The sequence below is a fragment of the Cryptotermes secundus genome, unplaced genomic scaffold (assembly GCF_002891405.2).
Source record: "Cryptotermes secundus unplaced genomic scaffold, Csec_1.0 scaffold5, whole genome shotgun sequence".
In the NCBI taxonomy this organism is placed as follows: domain Eukaryota; kingdom Metazoa; phylum Arthropoda; class Insecta; order Blattodea; family Kalotermitidae; genus Cryptotermes; species Cryptotermes secundus.
In genome coordinates, this window is record NW_019724742.1 from 667725 (window position 1) to 688100 (window position 20376).

Here is a 20376-nt window from a genome sequence, read left to right on the forward strand (position 1 = left end):
CGAATTTCCATGAAACTAGTTATGCTTATTAAAATATTTTTAAATGAAACTTATAGTAAAAGTTCATATAGGTACGTAAATATTCGTCTGATAAATTTCCTGTCCAAAATGGGCGAAATAAGATGCTTTTATCGCCGATACTTTTCAAGGTCTGTTTAGGGTAAGCCATTAGGAATTTTCAGGGAAACGAGTTAGAAATGAAATGAAACTGGATACATCAGCTGCTGGTCTGTGCCGATGATGTGAATCTACTGGGTGATAACACACACACACACACATATATATACACACCATAAAGAGAAACACAGAAACTGATTCATGCTAGTAAGGAGGTTGATCTAGAGGTAAACACAGAGAAAACTAAGTATATGTTGCTGTCTCGTCACCGAAATGCAGGGCAAAGTCATGACATAAAGATAGCTAACAGATGTTTTGAAAATGTGGCACAATTCAGATATTTGGGAACGACGATAACAAATCAAAACTTGATTCAGGAGGAAATTAAGAGGAGATTGAACTTGGGGTAATGCTTGCTACCATTCAGTCCAGAACCTTTTGTCTTCTCGTCTGCTGTTTGGAAACATAAAAGTTAGAATATACAAAATTATAATTTTTCATGTGGTTATGTATGGGTGTGAAACTTGGTCGCTGACATTAAGGGAGGAACATAGACTGAGAACAGAGTGCTGGGAAGGATATTTAGACCAAAGAGAAATGAAGTGAGAAGAAGTCGGAGAAAACTGCATAACGAGGGTCTTCATAACTTGTACTCTTTGCCAAGTACAATTAGTATGATCAGGATGAGATGGGAAAGGCATGTAGCACGCGTGGGGGCCAAGAGGAATGCATATAGGATATTGGTAGAAAAGCCAGAAGGAACAATATCACTAGGAAGACCATGACATGGGTGGGTGGATAATATTAAAATGGATCTTAGAGAGATAGAATGAGGAGGTATGGACTGGATTGATCTGTTCCAGGATAGTGGCTAGTGGAGGGCTCTTGTGAACACGGCAATGAACTTTCGAGTTCCATAAACTTTTAGGAAATTCTTTAGTAACTGCAGGATTGGCGGCTCTTCAAGAGGTGCTCACTTCCTTGGTGTTACTAAGTTCGTACAAATCTGTTTTCCATCCAGCCATCGAAGAGAAGTGAAGTGGACAACAGATAACACATTTATAGCCTCGAGAGACCTTGAAGAAAACAGTAACATAATTCAATAAAGGCTTTTACAGTGACCAACATATACAAATATAATTTACTGTTAAAAAAGCTCTTTACTCTGTAGGTTTAATTGCAATGGAAATATTTAATTGGAATTTAGCATACACATCGACCTTGGTTCCGTTTTTTGCTTATGTAAATATATTAACGAGAATACGGTTTACCTAGCAAACAGTATTTGAAATCTAAAGGGAAACTCAACGAAATTAGTGGTAGGACTCTCTTCACATGTCAGCCTGTAAGTGGGCACAAAACAATCACAATTCATGCCTAGTAATAATTTTTTCTTTTCCCTTTTCGTCAAATATTTAATGTGTAGTCACGTGTATCAGGGACTAGAGACGGGGTTCGGATTGGTAATTGGATTTATTAACAACCTACAGACCGTAACTACAAATAATTACCACACTATTGCTGCTTTACACAATTTACAGTCACTCCACACTAACCTTCTCAGTCTGTTTCCATTAGCCTTCACTGTCCGTTTCCTGACAACGGATTTATAACACGGGAACTATGAAAGTCTCACTAAATCACGCACTCCCAATATCGATGTACTACAGCGCATGTAATGTCACACACTAAGTCTTCTAATTCTTCTTCTGGAAATAGGAATTTACATTACAATACCTTACCTCAGTCAGTACAGTGACTAAGATGCTAATACTGCCAAGTCTAAAGCTTTGTGACAAATGTGTGCATTTAATACGTAGGTAAGTCAATAAGTAGCCGGTCACGGTAGCCGAGCGGTCTAAGGCATGCACTGTCTTCGTTCGCTCGGAAGCCGGGATCGTGAGTTCGAATCCCACTCAGGGCATGGATGTTTGTGTGCGTTTTTCTGTGTTTGTCTACAGGTAGAGGCCTTGCGACGAGCTGATCACTCGCCCAAGGAGTCCTACCGTATGTGTAAGATCTAGTAAACCGAAGTGAAACGGAGAGTTTCATGGAGGTAGGCCTAGGCCCAAAATTGGGGCTGTAGCGCCACAGGGGAAAAAAAAGTCAATAAGTAAGTTACAAATGGATATAGAACTTAAACAAATAAGAGTACTGATTTGAAAAATACCTTTATGTCTCAACATCATCTCCCTCTACACTGAGGCACTTGTCCCATCGTTTCACAAGCCCCTGAAAACCAGCAGCATAAAATTCTTTGGGCTGCTGTAGGAACCAGGCGTGTTCACACGGCATGGCCTACCTCATAATGCATGACAGGTTAGGTTTTCACGAAGTCTGTGCAAGATGGGTGCCGCGCATGCTGGCCCCACAACACAAAATGCATTATAGTATCTCAATCGCTACCACGATGAAGGACACGATATGCTAGCCCGAATTGTCACAGGTGATGAGTCTTGCTTCAAGCGACTTCCATTTGTTCGGCCCTCTTAAACATCATCTTTCGGCTGAACAGTTTCCCGACGATGAAGCTGTAGGAAGGGAAGTCACCGCCTGGTTCCGACAAAAGCCCAAAGAATTTTATGCTCCTGGTTTTCAGGGGCTTGTGAAACGATGGGACAAGTGCCTCAATGTACAAGGAGATTATGTTGAGAAATAAAAACATTTTTCAAATCAGTACTCTCATTTGTTTAAGTTCTATATCCGTTTGTAACTTACTTATTGACTCACCCTCGTACATTTACACATATATTGGACAACTTCCATCGTCTGGTTTTTGATTATAAATCACGTTGTGTTACTTAACCGGAAACTAAAAGCTGGTAAAAATCCACCTCATGTGATACGGTTATTCTGGTCCGGACAATTTCTTAATGTATTTTTTTTTCTCGTGAAACAAGTATCGTAAAGGACAGCAATTGCAAACATGGAGATGGTGCAAATCTTTGAGGTTATGTTGGGCAGACATGTCTGTTGTACTCGTGTAGTAGTTACTGATATCAGCAGCCGCCTCACGCCTGTTAATTTCTGTTACTTTCCAAAAGGGTTTACAATATATTACAGTATTAATTGTTTAGTAGGGACTCTCCTCAAAAACTTTATTTTTAAAATTACTTTGACTGTGCCACCTATTCTCTGGAATTTAACAGTTTAATCTCTTTCCTGTGAACGGAGAAGTTCATGGAGGTAGGCCTAGGCCCACTGGGGCTGTAGTGCCAAGGGGGGAAAAAATCTCTTTCTTAAACTCAGCCTTCCACAATTCGTAACCAGCGAAGCGCCGGGTCAGAGATGAGGCCCCAACTGAAGGACTTAATGTACTGCATGAGCAGAACTACCACATGCTAGTGGGAGCGCTGATAGATGAGTATAGAGCAATAGTGAAATAATGATTAGCAGATGAAACCAAAGAAACTCGGAGAAAGACAAATTCCAGTGTCGCTTCGCCCACTGCGAATCTCACATTCGCGCTCAGTAATTAAGTAAATTACTTGACCGATTGCCTTGTTCTCTATCTATTTCCCCTTGGCACTACAGCCCCAGTGGGCCTAGGCCTACCTTCATGAACTTCTCCGTTCACTTCGGTTTTTCTAGATCTTACACATTCGGTAGGACTCCTTGGGCGGGTGATCAGCTCGTCGCAAGGCCTCTACCTGTAGACAAACACAGAAAAACGCACACACACATCCATGCCCTGAGTGGGATTCGAACCCACGATCCCGGCTTCCGAGCGAGCGAAGACAGTGCATGCCTTAGACCGCTCGGCTACCGTGACCGGCTCTCTGTCTGTATTTTCCCCTTATTTTTTTTTATCCATGTCACAACCAATCAGTTATTGCTAGTTACCAAGTAAAATGGCTCGAGAGATAATGGGTCTGGCCATTTCGTATCCCGGACATGACGCCGGCTATTCTGATGAGGCATTTCGTGACCTACCGCAGTTCTTCCAGGTAAATGTAGAGTTAGTACGTCAAATTCGGTCACGCTAGCGTCCTTTTAAATATCTTTCAAATAATTATTCAACAATCGTTCTACCATCCACAGTATCAATAATGTTACGAAGATAAGTGCGAAGTCTGATATGCCGACTGCTTAAGTTGCCGGGTAGTCACGGTCTGCGAAGATGAATGAAAGTGGTCGCTACTGACACCTGTTATAAGTGTACAGTAACTATGCGTATTCAGCATCTGCTGTGATCCAGTCCCCGAATGTAGCGAAATATTACGTATATAACCACCAAAGAGCAACATCTCGGCCAAATCAGATATTAAGAATTGAAATGTAACCCAAATTTTCTAAACTTTCAAAATATTCTTTATTAGCTGCTCCAAAAAACTGTGAAATTGCTGACATTCTCAATGTCTTGAGCAGCTGTTGAATATTCGGCTGGCCAATAAATTCGTTTCTTTTGTACAGTTCAGAGAGATCACCCATTAATTCGGTGAAGAGAAAAGTTTTAAAATTTTATGAAAACTTAACGGGTTTCGAATTGTCACAGCTTTCATAGAAATATTCTAAAATATTTAAAGTAAAATGTAAAGCCATAGCAGGATAAAAATATATCAGCGTTGATAACGATAGTTGTGACGCAGTCTCTGCCTACTTCATAATGCATTCAATAAAAGAATGATTGATGAATTAGATATGATGTAAGAGGAAGCGGTCTTTTGGCTTAATCGGGCTTCTATCCCGGCATTCTTCTTGGGGAACTATACCGACCGAGCGACCGCCGCTAGTCGGCAAAGTTAGTGCCAACTTAGCTGATAGAGGGGGTCGCGTTGTCAGCGCAACGAATCCCCACGGCCGTTAATCTCGGTTTTCTAAACCGGAGCCGCTGTTTCCTTGAAATAGCTCCTCAGTTATCCTCACGAGTCTGAGTGGACCCCGTTTCAGACCCACTATTCTCAGAAAATCTGGTAGTACCGGGAATCGAACCCCGGACAATTGATGAAGACATGGTAAAGGATACTTACTTTCTTACTCATGGAGCTGAGCCATTCTGGAGGAACCGCCAATTACACCAAATGAAATTAAGTTTCAAAATGAAGAAGATTGGAAAGACGCGATGTACAAGTAGGCCACTCAAGTAGAAGTGGTCAACGTAATTATGATAGGTATAGCAATAAATGCCGGTCACAGTAGCCGAGCGGTCTAAGGCATGCACTGTCTTCGCTCGCTCGGAAACCGAGATCGTGGGTTCGAATCCCACTCAGGGCATGGATGTTTGTGTGCGTTTTTCTTTGTTTGTCTACAGGTAGAGGCCTTGCGACGGGCTACTCACTCGCCCAAGGAGTCCTACCGTATGTGTAAGATCTAGTAAACCGAAGTGAAACGGAGAATTTCATGGAGGTAGGCCTAGGCCCAAATTGGGGCTGTAGCGCCACAGAAAAAAAACAATAAATACCTAAAACGGGCTCTCTGTAAAAACGTGAAGGATATGAAGACTTAGCGAGAGCATTAGAAGTGGCTACGAGTCGAAATAGACGTAGCCTAATCTTGAAAGAAGAAAAAGAAGAAGCCAGAGATGAAGAAAATCATAACACAGTGTCCCAAAACCAGCACTCCTTGGAGTCAAAGTAAGAGTCACTTTACGACGGGCGGTTTACCGCCAATTAGTCCATTTTGGCGCCAAGACCCTTGAGACTCACGACCAGTAATTTAATTTTCCAACTGGACACTTAAGGAGCTGCTGTAGAGTAGTCGGTATAGCGACAGGCTACGGGCTGGGCGACTGAGGAGTCGAAGTTCGAGTGCCGGTGGGGTCAAGAATTTTCTCTTCTCCAAATTGTCGAGACCGTCTCTGGGTCCACCCGACCTCCTGTCCAATGGGTACCGGGGTTTCTTTCCGCGGAAGTGAAGCTAACCACTCACCTCCAGCTAGTGCCGAGGTCAAGAACATGTGGTTATATACATTCATTCCCCCATACGCCTTCATGCCGTAGTGTTTAATTCGTTGAGCATAGGGACAGCTTTAAATTTTAACTGAACACTTGCGGGTGTAGTCCTTATGTAACATCTGTCTGACGAGGGGATGGGTCTGTCGTTTACACTTCCTGCTGGGTCTCGCCAGCGCAGTCATTCTCAGGTACGAGTCCCGCGGGACTCATGACCATATTTTTCTGCCTCAAATTTGAGACTCTCCCTACCTGGAGGGCCAGGTCCCCGTATTTGTATCACCCAGAAACATGGTGACCCAGTTTTACCCCCAGGCAATGGGTTCCCTTTTCGTCGCCTCCTACCACTCGCAGGGCTACGGTGGAGGTATTCGACCCAGCCTCCACACGGGGCCCAGCACGTCCTGTGTAATATAACTAAATTATAGCCTCCAGGTCAGACCGATGTGACGTAACGACAGTGAGCACTCTCTGTGTAATATTGATTACCACTGAATATAGCGTTTCGTTCCCTGGCAACACTTGCCTGTTGTCTGTTGCCTAGCTGTGAATGCTTCTAAATCATTTGGGTTCTGTAATCTTGAATCGATGTGAATATCGCAATCTAACTACGGAGGTGAAATGTTCTATCTTCTGCGATATAACGCCGTGTAGCCCGTTGAAAGTAAGCCGACGTTTTGGAGGATCATGATGCTTCCATCTTCAGAGCTTTGCTTCTTATCTGATTGACGCTGGCTTCTCTCTTGGCACATTATTCAACCTGGAAATGGAGACCACTTGTTTCTCCACTTGTTTCCACTTGTCATCTCAATGTTTGACAGTACACAGTTTGAGAAGTTTACAGCACTGTTAAATAAATAATTCAACTGTGGAAAATCCATCTGAATAATATTGCTTCAACCTCATCTCAAATTAGCTATCCCAGTTATGGTTTCATTCTCCCAAAATGAATAACAAGGTAATTTCAGATACTCAATAACCATTAATTACAGCAAGTAATACAGCATATTTATTTTCTCCGCCCAGTTTTAATGAAAAAATAATGTTTCGCGTGGTGCAGCTTTACAAGCGTCCCGCGTTTATGCACGTAGTTGCAGGATCTCCCGCTAGATAGTTTGGGTGGGCGCTAGTGCGGTTACAAAACAAACGTGGTGGTTTTGCATTGTAATTTACAGTCTGAAGTAGTACGTGAGGCATGGCCAAGTTAAATGATATGTGTTTGTAATGTTATTTAGTTGTGCATTGTTCTTTGTATGGGTGTGAAATGAATATATTTAGTATTGATAAATCTGTTACGAAATCACCAGTCAACTATGAATATGAAACCATCATCACAGTTCCAGAGGAAAGTGTGTTACTGGACCAAATAAAAAGACATATTGTAATAATGAAGAAGAAGAAAATTAGAAAGGTGGTCACTCAAGTGAGTCTGCGTTTTCTCGAGAATGTATACATTCAGTTTATAAGAGAAAGCATAGCACAACGTACATGAATATGGAGTTTAATTTGTTGAAAATTGGATTTTCCCTCATGACGATATTTGTAGTAGTAATGGGATGTCTGATAAACAATATAGAGAAATATATGCCGGTGTTTTTGACACAAACATTCCGACATGGAAAATTTGCTTATCAAGGTAAACCATCGCAGTTGAAGATTATTGAAGTTCCTAAAAGGTAAGGTAACAGCTTGAGTAATTAAACATTTTGAAGCCTATGTGCTTGTAATTATACAGAATTCCATTTCGTCACTTTATTTATATATTCAGATGATCATAAAAATCTCAGGTGTTACGAAGTTCGAAACTTCATTACTGAGTTAAGAGGGGGTTGCTTTTGCATCCCATCCTCGGCCAGTTCCATCCAGTAACTCTATATAATGTACCATGAGATCAATGGCAAATGCTTACAGTGTGAATGGAAGTTACTTGTGTCTCTTTTACTCGAACAACGTCTAGCATACATAGTTGCTTTATTTTTTGACAGACTCTGTGACTGTCATAGCAAAGTTGAAAGAAATTTATATATTTCTTAATCAGATGTAAATCAATTGACTGCTTATGTTGGATTGGGCTAGTTTAATTTAATTTATGCAGTATTTGTGTTATGTAAATAACAGTAATAAATAAAGCACAAACGTTTCAGAAGTGTGGTGATGATAGATGTCATTTGAGAGCATTCTAAAGAGGGCAATACATGCTTGCCACAATTTAAATTTGTTTCAGATCCATGTTAATAATCACCACATGCCTGTAAGCCCAGGGCTCTCAAACAAAGTTCACTAACAACAATCTCTCAGTGGAACTTTCAAATTGCATCGCCATAGTAGTAACCCATTTGTAAGATTTGAGGCTTTCACGGCGGTGACTATGAAGAAAGCAGTCTTCTGGGATTTGGCACCGTGTATATGTGGTGTTAACCGACGTTTCGGAGGAACGTATCGCCTCCATCTTCAGAGTAGAAGAAAAAATATAAGAAATCTGCAAAGCGAAGAGACCGTGAGAGCCGGTAAAGTCTGCTTTTACCGGCTCTCACGGTCTCTTCGCTTTGCAGATTTCTTATATTTTTTCTTCTACCCTGAAGATGGAGGCGATACGTTCCTCCGAAACGTCGGTTAACACCACATATACACGGTGCCAAATCCCAGAAGACTGCTTTCTTCAGTAACCCATTTCTTGCATTCCTGCTTCACATGGCTTACCTTTGTATATTTTTAAGTTTAATTTACATTACTGTGTATTTCAATACTTATGTATTAGTAACTACAACCATTAAACTGTTTGTCTGAAATATAAACTGTGACCGAAACCTATTGGAAGCATTTCTTCACTCATAATGTGTACTTTCTTTCAGTTGGTTTCGACATTTCTATGTATTTGCTTCTGTGTACACTACTTTGTCTCTAATACTCACCTTTGGGATATACTTCCTGTCCTGGGAACTGTCACCATGGTTGGTAACATTGCTGGATTTACTTGCTTCAAGTAATCGAAAGGCTAATGGTAAGAATTTTCGCTTGTTTATAGTCTTTTTTTATAAGTTATATAAATACATAATGGTCATATAAACATGATGTATTATTACATTGCTGCAAATGGCCTTTGATGCTGTAGCACCCTAAGATCTAATACTCGTAAGTCAGTTTTACACTGAGCAATATATTGTCAACAGTTAATATTCTTAAGTTTTATACAGCTTTTACTTCTGTTTTCAAAGTCTGCTACATAAGATTACATTCTATAGAGCCTGGAAGATTTAGAAAAGTTGTTCAGGGGCTGCAGGATTTTCTCCATATGAGTCCATGACTTGCAATGAATTCTGTCGGTCATTAAGATAATTTAGCCAGGTTCATCCAAACACTGGACCGCCTCTGTGGTCTAGTGGTCAGAGTTCCTGGCTACAGATCCAGAGGCCCTGGGTTCACTTCCCGGTGCTATCAGATTTTCTGAGAAGTAGTGGGTCTGGAATGGGGTCCATTTAGCCTCGTGAGGATAATTGAGGAGCTACTTGAGTGGAAAAGTAGTGGCTCCGCTCTAGAAAACCAAAATTAACAGCTGTGGGGATTCATTGTGCTGACCACGCAGCACCCTCTGTCTGCTGAAGTTGGCACTAACTGTTGACAAGCAGGTTCAAGTCCCGATTAGGTCCCCCCCCGCCAGCCGTGACGTGCCGAGCGGAGCCGAAGTGAGCTGAGTCAAAGCACGCTGGTCACTATGAAAGCGAGTAAACAGCGGTACCCATTACGTAACATAGGATGCTGCTGTTGCTACTCAGCAGTAAACAACTCTGGACAACGTTGCTAGGCTGTCGGCAAACACAGCGTCAGACAACAGTGGTGCCTATTACGTAACTGTTTTCTGTGTTGTCTGTAACAGGGCTAAATAAGGAGCAGTGAAGACTATTCAAGTTAGTTACGAGTTAGCCAGCAGTGAGTCAGTAAATCAGTCAGTTGTAGTCAAGCCTTTGGAGGCCAACTAATTGTAAACTGCAGATAGCAGTAGCTGTGAGACTGTAAGAGTGAATGTGCAATAAATTTGCTATATCCCATACAGCGTGAAGTTATTTGTCGCGTTATACACCCAACACGTGACAATATTAAAAGATGGAGCTCTAATTCCATTTGCCTATAGCTCACAATACTTCCAACAGCAGAGTGGCTATAGCGGTGAAACCACATGGTGCAGTGATTGAGGCTAGCTCTTAAAAACCAGGACAATGGATAAAGTCCAAAAACCCAACATATCAGTGTGTTATACACCATCGTCAGAATCCTATAGTAACTACCACATGGTGTGGTTTACTAATGCAGAGTATCCCAATATGCATTTTGTGTATCCAGACAAGAGGCAGCCCAGCAGGCATGGAAACTGTACAGTATATTCTAAGGGAAACAGGTGCATTCATAACTTCAACATGCATCAGACTGGCAGATGCAGTGTGCACAATAAAGAGAAGTACTAGGTGCTGTTCATGCTCATATATTGGCTAGCGCTCGCCAGGCCACGTATGAAACAGGTCTATCTCACAGTGCAGTTTGATATACACTGCATGAAGAACAGTTATGTCCCTTTCATATACAAGTTTTACAAATGCTACAGTCTTGGGACAATAATCTTTGTCTCCAGCTCGCTCGGTGGCTTTGTGCACAAAACAATAGAGGAACCAGACTTTTTGTGCTGTGAATTATGGAAATAATGACGCAGTATTTTCAAGGAGTGAATAGATAATGTCCACAACTTATATGAATGGGCATTGGTGGAGCCTCATACTACTCAGTGCTCTTCATTTCAGGAAAGATTTGGCATCAGTATTTGCACTGGCATCCTAGATGGTCACTTAACTAGATCAAACATTATAGTGCATTCTCTCTGTGGAATCCACAATGCTGATTTTTTTTAAATATATTTCCTCTTCCATTGGAGGATGTACCCTGTAATGTTTGCAGTTTCAGCACAATGGTACCCTTCAACACTTTTCATGCCATGTGGGTAACTGGTTGGACGAACTTTTCTGGACTTGTGGATCAGTCATGAGGCCTTATCGTCTGGCTTCCACATTCTTCTGATCTGAACCCATTTACTTTCTTCTTATGAAAATGCATGAAGGAAACTCTTTGTGTTAAGAAAGTATAAGATGATGAGTTACATCCTGGTAGCTGCAACAGCTGCTAGGGGTGAACCTAGATAAGTGGTTCATGTCAGGACTCCAGTGAACATCACTTTGAAACATGCATTTTAGTTGAAGGTGGTAATTTTGAGCATTTTTTGTAAAGAAATATGTAGAACTGCATGCTAGTCCATGGTACATAATCAGACATTTGTGTTCAACATAACGTAAAGTTCAAACTGAAAAGATAACAGTGACTTCAGCATCTTTGTTTTTAAATAATTTTCATCAAAATTAATAACTAAAGATGTTGAATGTAAACAATAAAATGAATACATGAATGGACAATTATTTAATTTCCATTAAAAGTGACAGAACACAATGGGAGAATGCTGATGAATTGAACTACAAGTTATTTATGTTTTGCACCACAAATTATATCTTGCCAGCAACCTCCTAAAGTTTGACCATAGGACTTTGAATCATTGTGTACATGTATTCTTTGTTCTCTTTTCCAGTTAGTGCTGTGTCTAGTCTTCTTGCCCTATCCCTTCTGACAATTCAGGCATGGCGTAGATTCTATGAGACATGGTTTGTGAGTGTCTTTTCAAACACTCGAATGAATTTCTCTCACTATATTGTGGGTTTTATTCATTATTTTGGATCTGTAACAGCTATTCTGGCAGAGTCACCAGGGTTCATCGATGACAAAGGCAAGTTCTGAAATCATGTACACAGGAATGTATGGGTAAAACAGATCAGTGCTTAAATTCATGCTCATAGACTGTAAATGATTTGAAGTAACAACACATTTTTGACTTCTTTCTCAACTTTGGTTTAGAAAGAAAAATTGTGTAATGCAAGGAGGCAGTTTGACAGCTGTATTTTCTCATTGTGCATGATCAGTATGCTAGTTGGTGCCTTTGCTACTCTGTCAGCTGCAGCAGTAGTGTGAGTGAAGCAACATAATAGGATACAGGCCCACTTAACATTATCTGTATAAAACATGGGAACCATAACCATCCTCGCACTTGCAGTGCACCAAAGGTGAACTTATATCAAGAAATAGAATATCACGTACAAGAAGTGATTTTCTGTGTTTTAGTATCTGTTGTCTTGTATGGCCTTATTAATATTATTATTATTGTTGTTATTGTTATCATTATTATTATTATTATTATTATTATTATTATTATTATTATTAGAGGGGGTGGGTTTCCCCATGCACTTAGACCAGTCCATTGTGCGTCCCCCTTTAATTTCTACTGTCGCCATACCCTACAGGTACTGGTGTGTGCTATCAGCTCCATTCAGCCAACGAGGTTGGCCGTTGGTACCTGATATTTCCCCCATCTACCAGAGGCATTGGAAACTACTTGGGTGGGAAACTTGTTGCCTAATTTTGCTCAGAGGTCTCCTAGAGACATGAGGATCTTTTATGTGCTGTAAATCTACGACACGGGACCCACGGCTTAAAGTCCCTCCCGGAGGACTTGTTCCCTGAATTTTTGCGCCCTTAAAATTTCCACGACCTCTGCTGGGTATAAATCCCTGTACCTTGAGCCATGAGATGGGAACGTTACCCCTAGACTAAGGAGGCTACTCTTGTATGGCCATATGCCCATGCAAATAAAATCTGTGATAGAAATCAACTTTGAATTAAGCTTGCCACCAGAAAGGAACTGAAAATATCAGTTAACAGAAGTTACTGGATCATATGGCTGAAAATTGTGCTTGACTGCTGGGTTGGAGCCTGGGTGGGCCCCAGTGCCGGTCTGGCGACATGGGGAAGAGAAAATTGTTGACCCTACCAGGCCTTGAACTCTGACCCTTTGGTCATCCAGCCTGTAGCCAGTCGCTATACCAACTGCACTATCCTGGTTCCTTCTCATCTCACTGAAATTACTTATTTAAATTTTAATTCATGCATATTCAACAATCAGCCATGGTCTCCAGAAAATAAGACAATAGAAAGTCATTATTGAGTTCAGCCTGCATTAACCCTTTTGAAGCACAAATTTGTCGTGGATAATATTTAAAAATTTATTTCCTACCTTAGAAGAAAAACACTGCATCCCCATTATGAAGACCAACAGGTGAATGCTGTTAGGGAAATAATCGCTTATCTGAGAACTATTAATTGTCTAAACTGTGAGCCAGAAAATGAAAGGGAATGAAAGTGTGTATTCTTGTTTGTCTGTTTGATAACAAAAAGAGATTGTTGTGTTGATATTAGGCAGATGGTGTTTAAAATATGTTTGCACTAATATCATCTTCTTAACACAAGTTGAAGAAATAATTGAACAATAAAGAAAGGTTATTCTTACACGCAGTTTCCATACAAGAACAAGAAAATGTCGAGCATTTAAAACCACAGTGGTTTAGACATGGGGCACGTGGTAGCATAGTTGGTTGAGGCACTATGCTACAAGCTGGAAGGTCGCGGGTTCAAGTCCTGATGAGGTCATTGGTTTTTTCAGTTGACCTCACCCATCCAGCTGCTCTATGGCCCTGGGGTCGACTCAGCCTCTAACAGAAATGAGTACCAGGAATATTCTTGGGGGTAGAGGCCGGCTGGCGCGTAAGGCTGACAACTTGCTGCCATCTCTGAGCCAATTGTCTAGAGAAAATGTGGGAACCTCAACGTCTCACAACCCCATGCGCCTCCATAGCCTGTTACGGGGATACCTTTACCTTTACTTTACTTATAGTTTAGACATGTTCGTAGTATGGTGTAGCTTCTAAAGTGTCTGATACAAAAATATAATAGTAATAAATGTTTTAATTCATGCTTCAGGGGTTTCCTGTTGAATTGGAATGGGTAATTTGCTAGTTGCTTACTGAAGCTTGAAGATATATCCAAGACTGCTTCTGGCATTTCAGTTTGTCTTCACCATTTTCTTTGTGGGACCATTTGCATTAAACACTTACTGAAGAAACTACAAACAAAGACTAAATGTTTTAGTAAAAAAGACTCGGGACATCATGTTCTTGGGTGGATATATCTTGGAAATGGGCAGTGGTGATATTAAATTTAGCATGAACTGTTTGATTGTCATGTTTTTCGGTGTGTGTATCGTGGAACTAGAGATTGATGTTTTTTTTTATTGCTAGTGGGTTGGGACTAAGTCCCTTGTACTGTGGCCACTTCTGGCCTATTTTACCAGCCCCAGATGATATTTGAGGGTGATTGTGGAGCAATTGATGGAATGAGGATTAGCAGGGGAAACCGAAGTACTCGGAGAAAACCTGCCCCAGCGCTACTTTGTCCACCACAAATCCCACTTGACCAGACCCCGGGATCGAACCCGGGCCGCCACGGTAGGAAGCCAGCAACTAACCGCTTGAGCTATGGCGCTGCCATTTCAGATTGATGGTACTTTTTTCATATTCATATCGCCCATAACTACTTTGTTGCTTATTTGGTGTAATGTGTTGAATTTTCAGGTCTGACTGCCATATTTCAGTTAAAGGAAATAACGTTAGGTAACATCTATGGCAGTGTTCTTTTTCTGTGGGCGTTCTGCTGTCAATATAAAGCTGCTGTCTTGCTAGCCAATCTGCGTAAGAACAAAAAAGGTTCCATAGTGACACTTGAGCATCGAGTTCCACATGGAGACTGGTTTGAATTGGTTTCATCTCCACATAACATGGCTGAGATATTAATGTACCTTGCCTTGACATTTATACTCTTTGGTTCAAATACTTGGCCTGTGGTGTTCTTATGGGTTCTGAGTAACCAGGTAAGTCATGCAATTGATGAACCTAATATTCTGGTATGTTAATGTCAGTCACTGTGAATCTATAGTGTCACTGTTATGGCACCTCCCTCCATCTGTGCTTTCTGGAATGACACACCAACAACTGGTGTGGTCACAGTGAATCCATTGCTTTATCTCCAGATTCACTGGACCTAACATTGCACATTTTATTAATGTGAGGGTTTGTGAAAAACAGTGTGTGCTTAGGGACACACAGATGTTGCTCAGTATCAGAAGGTGGGGCTGCACTATAGCTCAAGCAGTTAGTTGCTGGCTTCCCACCACGGTGGCCCGGGTTCGATTCCCGGTCTGGTCAAGTGGGATTTGTAGTGGACAAAGTGGTGCCGGGGTGGGTTCTCTTCGAGTGCTTCGGTTTCCCCTGCCAATCTTCATTCCACCAAATCCTCCATCAGTATAATCACCTGGCGCTGGTACAATAGGCCAATCAGTGTCCGCCGTGCCTAGTGGACCCAGCTGGACTCCACCCCCACTAAGCCAATTAAAAAAGAAAGTGGGAGGGTCGAGTCATTGAGGCAGTGTTTGTCAATAATATAAAATTTTAGTTGCTGTTGCACAGTGCTTCCATTTATTCCATACCCATAGCCACCCCCCTGTATTAAGTACATTTTCCTTATGTAACATGTCAAGTTTGAAGTAAAGATTACCACTACTGTGAGCTTTCATTAAAGTCCACAGAATGTAACAACTAGTTAACTGCATCATTTTTGTAAGGTTCATAACTGTGCCGCATAAACAAGCAAAACATGTGTTTGTGATAGAGAAGTATTATTTTCAGATTTTGTTTTTAGGTAAGTATATACCTTGATCTAGGAGAGAGAGTGCAGACAGTATAGTGACTGGGTACAGGCTGGACAGCTAATGGGTCAGAGTTTGAGTCGTGATAGGGGCAAGATTTTTTCCTTTTGTCATCCATACCGATTCTGGGACCCACCTAACCTGTCTGGTGGGTAATGGGGGCTGCTTCTGCAGGAGTGAAGCGGCTAGGGCGTGAAGCTGACTGCTGACCTCCAACTAGTGTCGAAGTCAAGAATATACATGGATCTGTACATCTCCCCCATACATCTTCAGGGCATAGTGCTTGATTAGTTACATACAGGGACTTCACCTTTATGTACATTGATCTGTGATAGGAATTTCATTTAAATGTTGTACTGGAGTTTGTTGTTGTTAAAAGGCTACTCTTGAGTATGGAATATGTTGTCAGCAGGTTTTCACAAATGCCTGTTATGCACTCCATATTTAGCCAACTTGGTGAGAAATTTATACAAAAATTAAGCTTACTCAAATCACTTTGATCCTTAAGTAATTTTATAGTTTATTTTGCTTCATCATGTTTGATTATATAATGGCAGACCATGCTGCACTAGTGAACTATTACACATTTCAAGGGTTCTTTTGAGTGAAAGTTTATATATAAGGTTTTCTTCTGGTGGTACACTAGCACCCTCTTTAATCAAGCACATAAAAATATAAATGGTATATTCAAACATAAAAACAGTTCTTTCATGCATCTTGAATAATGATACTTTTTATTATATCAGTTCTTTGTTTTTCTTTTCCAGAAAAATATGTTTTTTGTTATGTATGGTAGGTTTATTTCCTGTAAAGAGAAAGTAATGCTCACACTTGTACAGTATTAAGATTATTAGTGCTTGTTAGCTCATAGTTCAAGAATATTATGTGAATTTTATGAATTTTAAATTCTGTTCTTTCCAGTCAAAGTAACTATAAGCTGTAAATTTATGATATGAACTGGTGAAAGGATGTATTCATAGCCAATATGAAAGTACTGCCCTAGCATTTACCCCAGAGAACTGTGAAATAGCACATACTTCCTGAGAACCATTTGAGAACATGTCAACATTGCATACTCTGCTGGCCTGTCAGTGTTATAATCATACATCACTGCCTGAAGTTTCTTTCTTGTTTTCCAGGTTGAAACAGCTTTGCTAACCCATTGGTGGTATAAATCTAACTTTAAGGATTACCCACCGATGAGAAAAGCTGTAATACCGTATGTCCTCTAGAGTGAAATGGATTATAAGTTGCATGAGTAGTGATTGTATTTTACATGAGAATTCTAAATACTTCTTACAGAATTTATAATCATATATTTGTGAAAGTTCTACATCATATATACATGTTACTAGTTTTAATTATGAGCTTATTAGACACTGTGATGTAAATATGTAATTAAATATAATTGAAATGTTGAAAAAATTTGTTAGAATAATCCCATTTTCAGTCACCAGTCTTGAGCAGCTGTCATGTAGAAGTGTTGAAATTGTTTTGTTGTTATGGCAGCTAATACTTCTTACTTATGGCTTGATTTTGCAATCCTCTAAGAACCTTGGCTTTCTTTATGGCAGTTGCCCATTATTCTCTGCTATTTACCTTTTGCCTCTATCTTTTCACTTTTAGCATTTGTCAGTCATTCTCTTCATCTTCCAGTCATCTTAATCTGAACCTTCTCACTTTTCTTAGTTCCTTGTTTTGTCTTCACACTCCTCTCCTGAATAATCTGATCACATTCCAGGCAGGAAGATACAACTTTTTGCCCCCCTCTGTAGTCATTTCCCTAAGTTACCTGTCTGGTATCCATCATTAAGTTTCTTAACAAACAGTGATTTCTGAGACTGAGATTGTTAGCCTTTCATACAAGCCATATGAGGATGACTTATCTCTGAAGACAGCACAGTTATGATGATGATCATGGTAGCAGACAGAAAAGATTTACAGTGTGCCACTAATTGAGTGGGTGGCACTCCTGCTACCCTGCTCTAAGCCTACTAGGTCTAATCACATGCATTCTTCATTTAAAATGGATAACATTAATTTTCAGTTTAAAGATACAGTTGATGTTTTCAATGAATATTTTCTGAATATAGCAGATAATTTACAAACACATACTGATAATAGTAAGTCACCTCTTGGATTATTAAATAATGCTTATCAGACTGTTTTTGTGAGTATGAAAGGTAATTCCAGAAACTAAGGGAGAAGTTATTAGTATAATTTGTTTCCTAAAATCAAATAAGTCTTCTGGCTATGATGGTATCACGTCATATTAAAATTGTGCAGCATGGCTATGTGAGCCCTTTTCTTATATTTGCAATATGTATGTTATGTCTGGTGCATTTCCTGATCATTTGAAGTATGCAGTCATAAAGCCTTTCTATAAAAAATAGGTGATAAAGCTGACATAGAAAACTATAGACCTATTTCTCTGTTGACTGTATTTAGTAATGTTTCAGAAAAAACTATATCATAGATTAAATCAGCATCTACAAGTGAATGATATACTGGTGCAAGAACAGTTTGGTTTTACAAAAGACTTGCCAACTCATCATGCTGCTTTTTCACTTACTACTGACATACTTCAAGCCTGGAGTGATAAACTTGTAACTGTTAGGATTCTTGTGACCTTGCAAAGGCGTTTGATTGTTAGTTAGGAGATATTGATATCCAAATTAGAGTAATATGGTGTTCAGGGTTGTAAATTAAATTGGTTTAAATTCTGTCTGTCAGAGAGAAAACAGAGTGTATCTCAGAATTGACAATGATCATGATTATTTCTCCAAATAGAAAAGAGTTAAGCAAGGAGTTCCTCAGGGGTCAGTCTTAGGACCACTTCTGTTTATTATTTATATTAACGACTGGCCGCGCCATAGCTCAAGCGGTTAGTCGCTGGCTTCCCACCGCGGAGGCTCGGGTTCAGTCCCGGGTATGGTCAAGTGGGAATTGTGGTGGACAAAGTGGCGCTGGGGCAGGTTTTCTCCGAGTACTTCGGTTTCCCCTGCCAATCTTCATTCCACCACTTGCTCCACAATCACCCTCAGCTATCATCTGGGGCTGATAGAATAGGCCAGAAGTGGCCGCAGTACAGGGGACCCCACTAGCATTAAAAAAAATTATGTCTGCAATGTCGTATGCAAGCCTTGGGATTTGCGGCAAATTCCCACGTTTAGAAAGTGCAGCGTTTAGAAATCAAGGTTCTCTGCAGCAACACCAGTGTTCCAAAGCGTGGAATGGTCAGCAACCAGAAGCCACAGAAGATGGTGAAAATGCAAATGCTTGGAATACAGGATAAGGCGAAGCCCGACAGAACACGAGGCTTAAATTTTGCGGCGGTGAAGCTTATGATTGTTGAGGTGACTAAATTGCCGGTCTAGCGTGAGCTAATAAAAATAAGGCAGAATCTGTTGTGGACTGACAGGGGGCTTATATACGAGGATTGGAACTTTAATAGCGGCTATACTGCTGTAGAGGCGCCATGCAACGGAACCAAATAATGTCGCTTATACCACACGTTAGTTACGTACCTACCTTACCGCAGAGCAAATGGACTATCCCTTCCCACATTACGCGCATGCGCAGTGACGAGAAAAACAGAGCCTCGTGTTAGCTGGCGGTCTAATGTAATATCACGATGTTTTCGAAACAGGAACAACGGTGTTGGATAAAGATTGAATGTGCCAGAGGCCGTACAGCACGACAGTGTCATCAAGGTCTTCAAGAGGCTTGCGGGGAATATGCGTTGCACCCACCTCCACCCCCAACCTNGGGCAGGAGGTATTGGGGATGAGATTATGGAAGCGTGGGAACCCTCCCATGCCACCCTTAACATCACGCAGCTATTTAATCAGTAAACCTGAACACTCGAGACGCTCGAGACTAAAACCTCATGGAAAATCCCCTTAGGGGCGACATTGCGCCCCCGCAAAAACTGTTAAACGATTTCATTGTTAAGAGCTAACAAATGAACCTCAGATATGACCTTGCGTCGGTTGTTTTGGTTTCAAACCCAAGATCAAACTGTCAGCACCCCCAAAGACAGCACGTGTCCTGCTGCATATATATATGTATATATATATATATACACACACACACACTTGGTCGTCGACTTATGACCGGCCGCACTTACTACCACAACAAATGAAAAATAAAAAACAATTGAAATGTAAAAGTTTTTAAAAATAAATTATAAAGATGAAAAGATTATAAAGGTTAAAAATACTGTTAATAAATATGTGGCAGACATACGACCAGTTCCACTTACGACCTGTCAGTCAGAACGGAAGTCGGTTGCAAATCGATGACCAAGTGTATAACATTCGGCCAACACGGGGTTCTACTTGCAAGTCGTACTATATGAGGAAGGTGAAGGTAACAAATTTGTATAGATCTGGTGGTACGTGGGTAAGACACTGGCGTAGTATTGGGAAGGTACGGGGTTCGAGACCGCGGTGTCTTTTGTCAATATAAATTGAATAGTGAATAAATAAATATGATTTTTCTGCAGCTATAAACCAAGTCGTAGAATATGAGGAGGATCGCAGAAAGTTGTAGCATAGATGTTTTGGTGGTCTAGAGGTAAGACACCAGCGTTGTAACGAAGAGGTCCTAGGTTCGAGATTCGGAACCAAAGAAATTTTTATAAAATACAAATCGAATTAATAAGATTTTTCTGTAATCATAACA

The 20376-nt window shown here is 40.6% G+C and overlaps 1 protein-coding gene across 1 annotated transcript; it reads left to right on the forward strand.

Annotated features, from left to right (window-relative positions):
* Positions 1-7137: 7137 nt before the first annotated feature.
* On the forward strand, positions 7138-17115 carry LOC111862750 (polyprenol reductase). Its single transcript, XM_023848408.2, has 5 exons — positions 7138-7684; positions 8861-9009; positions 11632-11826; positions 14561-14856; positions 16830-17115. Exons 1-5 carry the CDS (start codon positions 7497-7499, stop codon positions 16920-16922), a joined length of 921 nt encoding a protein of 306 aa, XP_023704176.1. The 5' UTR covers positions 7138-7496; the 3' UTR covers positions 16923-17115.
* The last annotated feature ends 3261 nt before the right edge of the window (positions 17116-20376 follow it).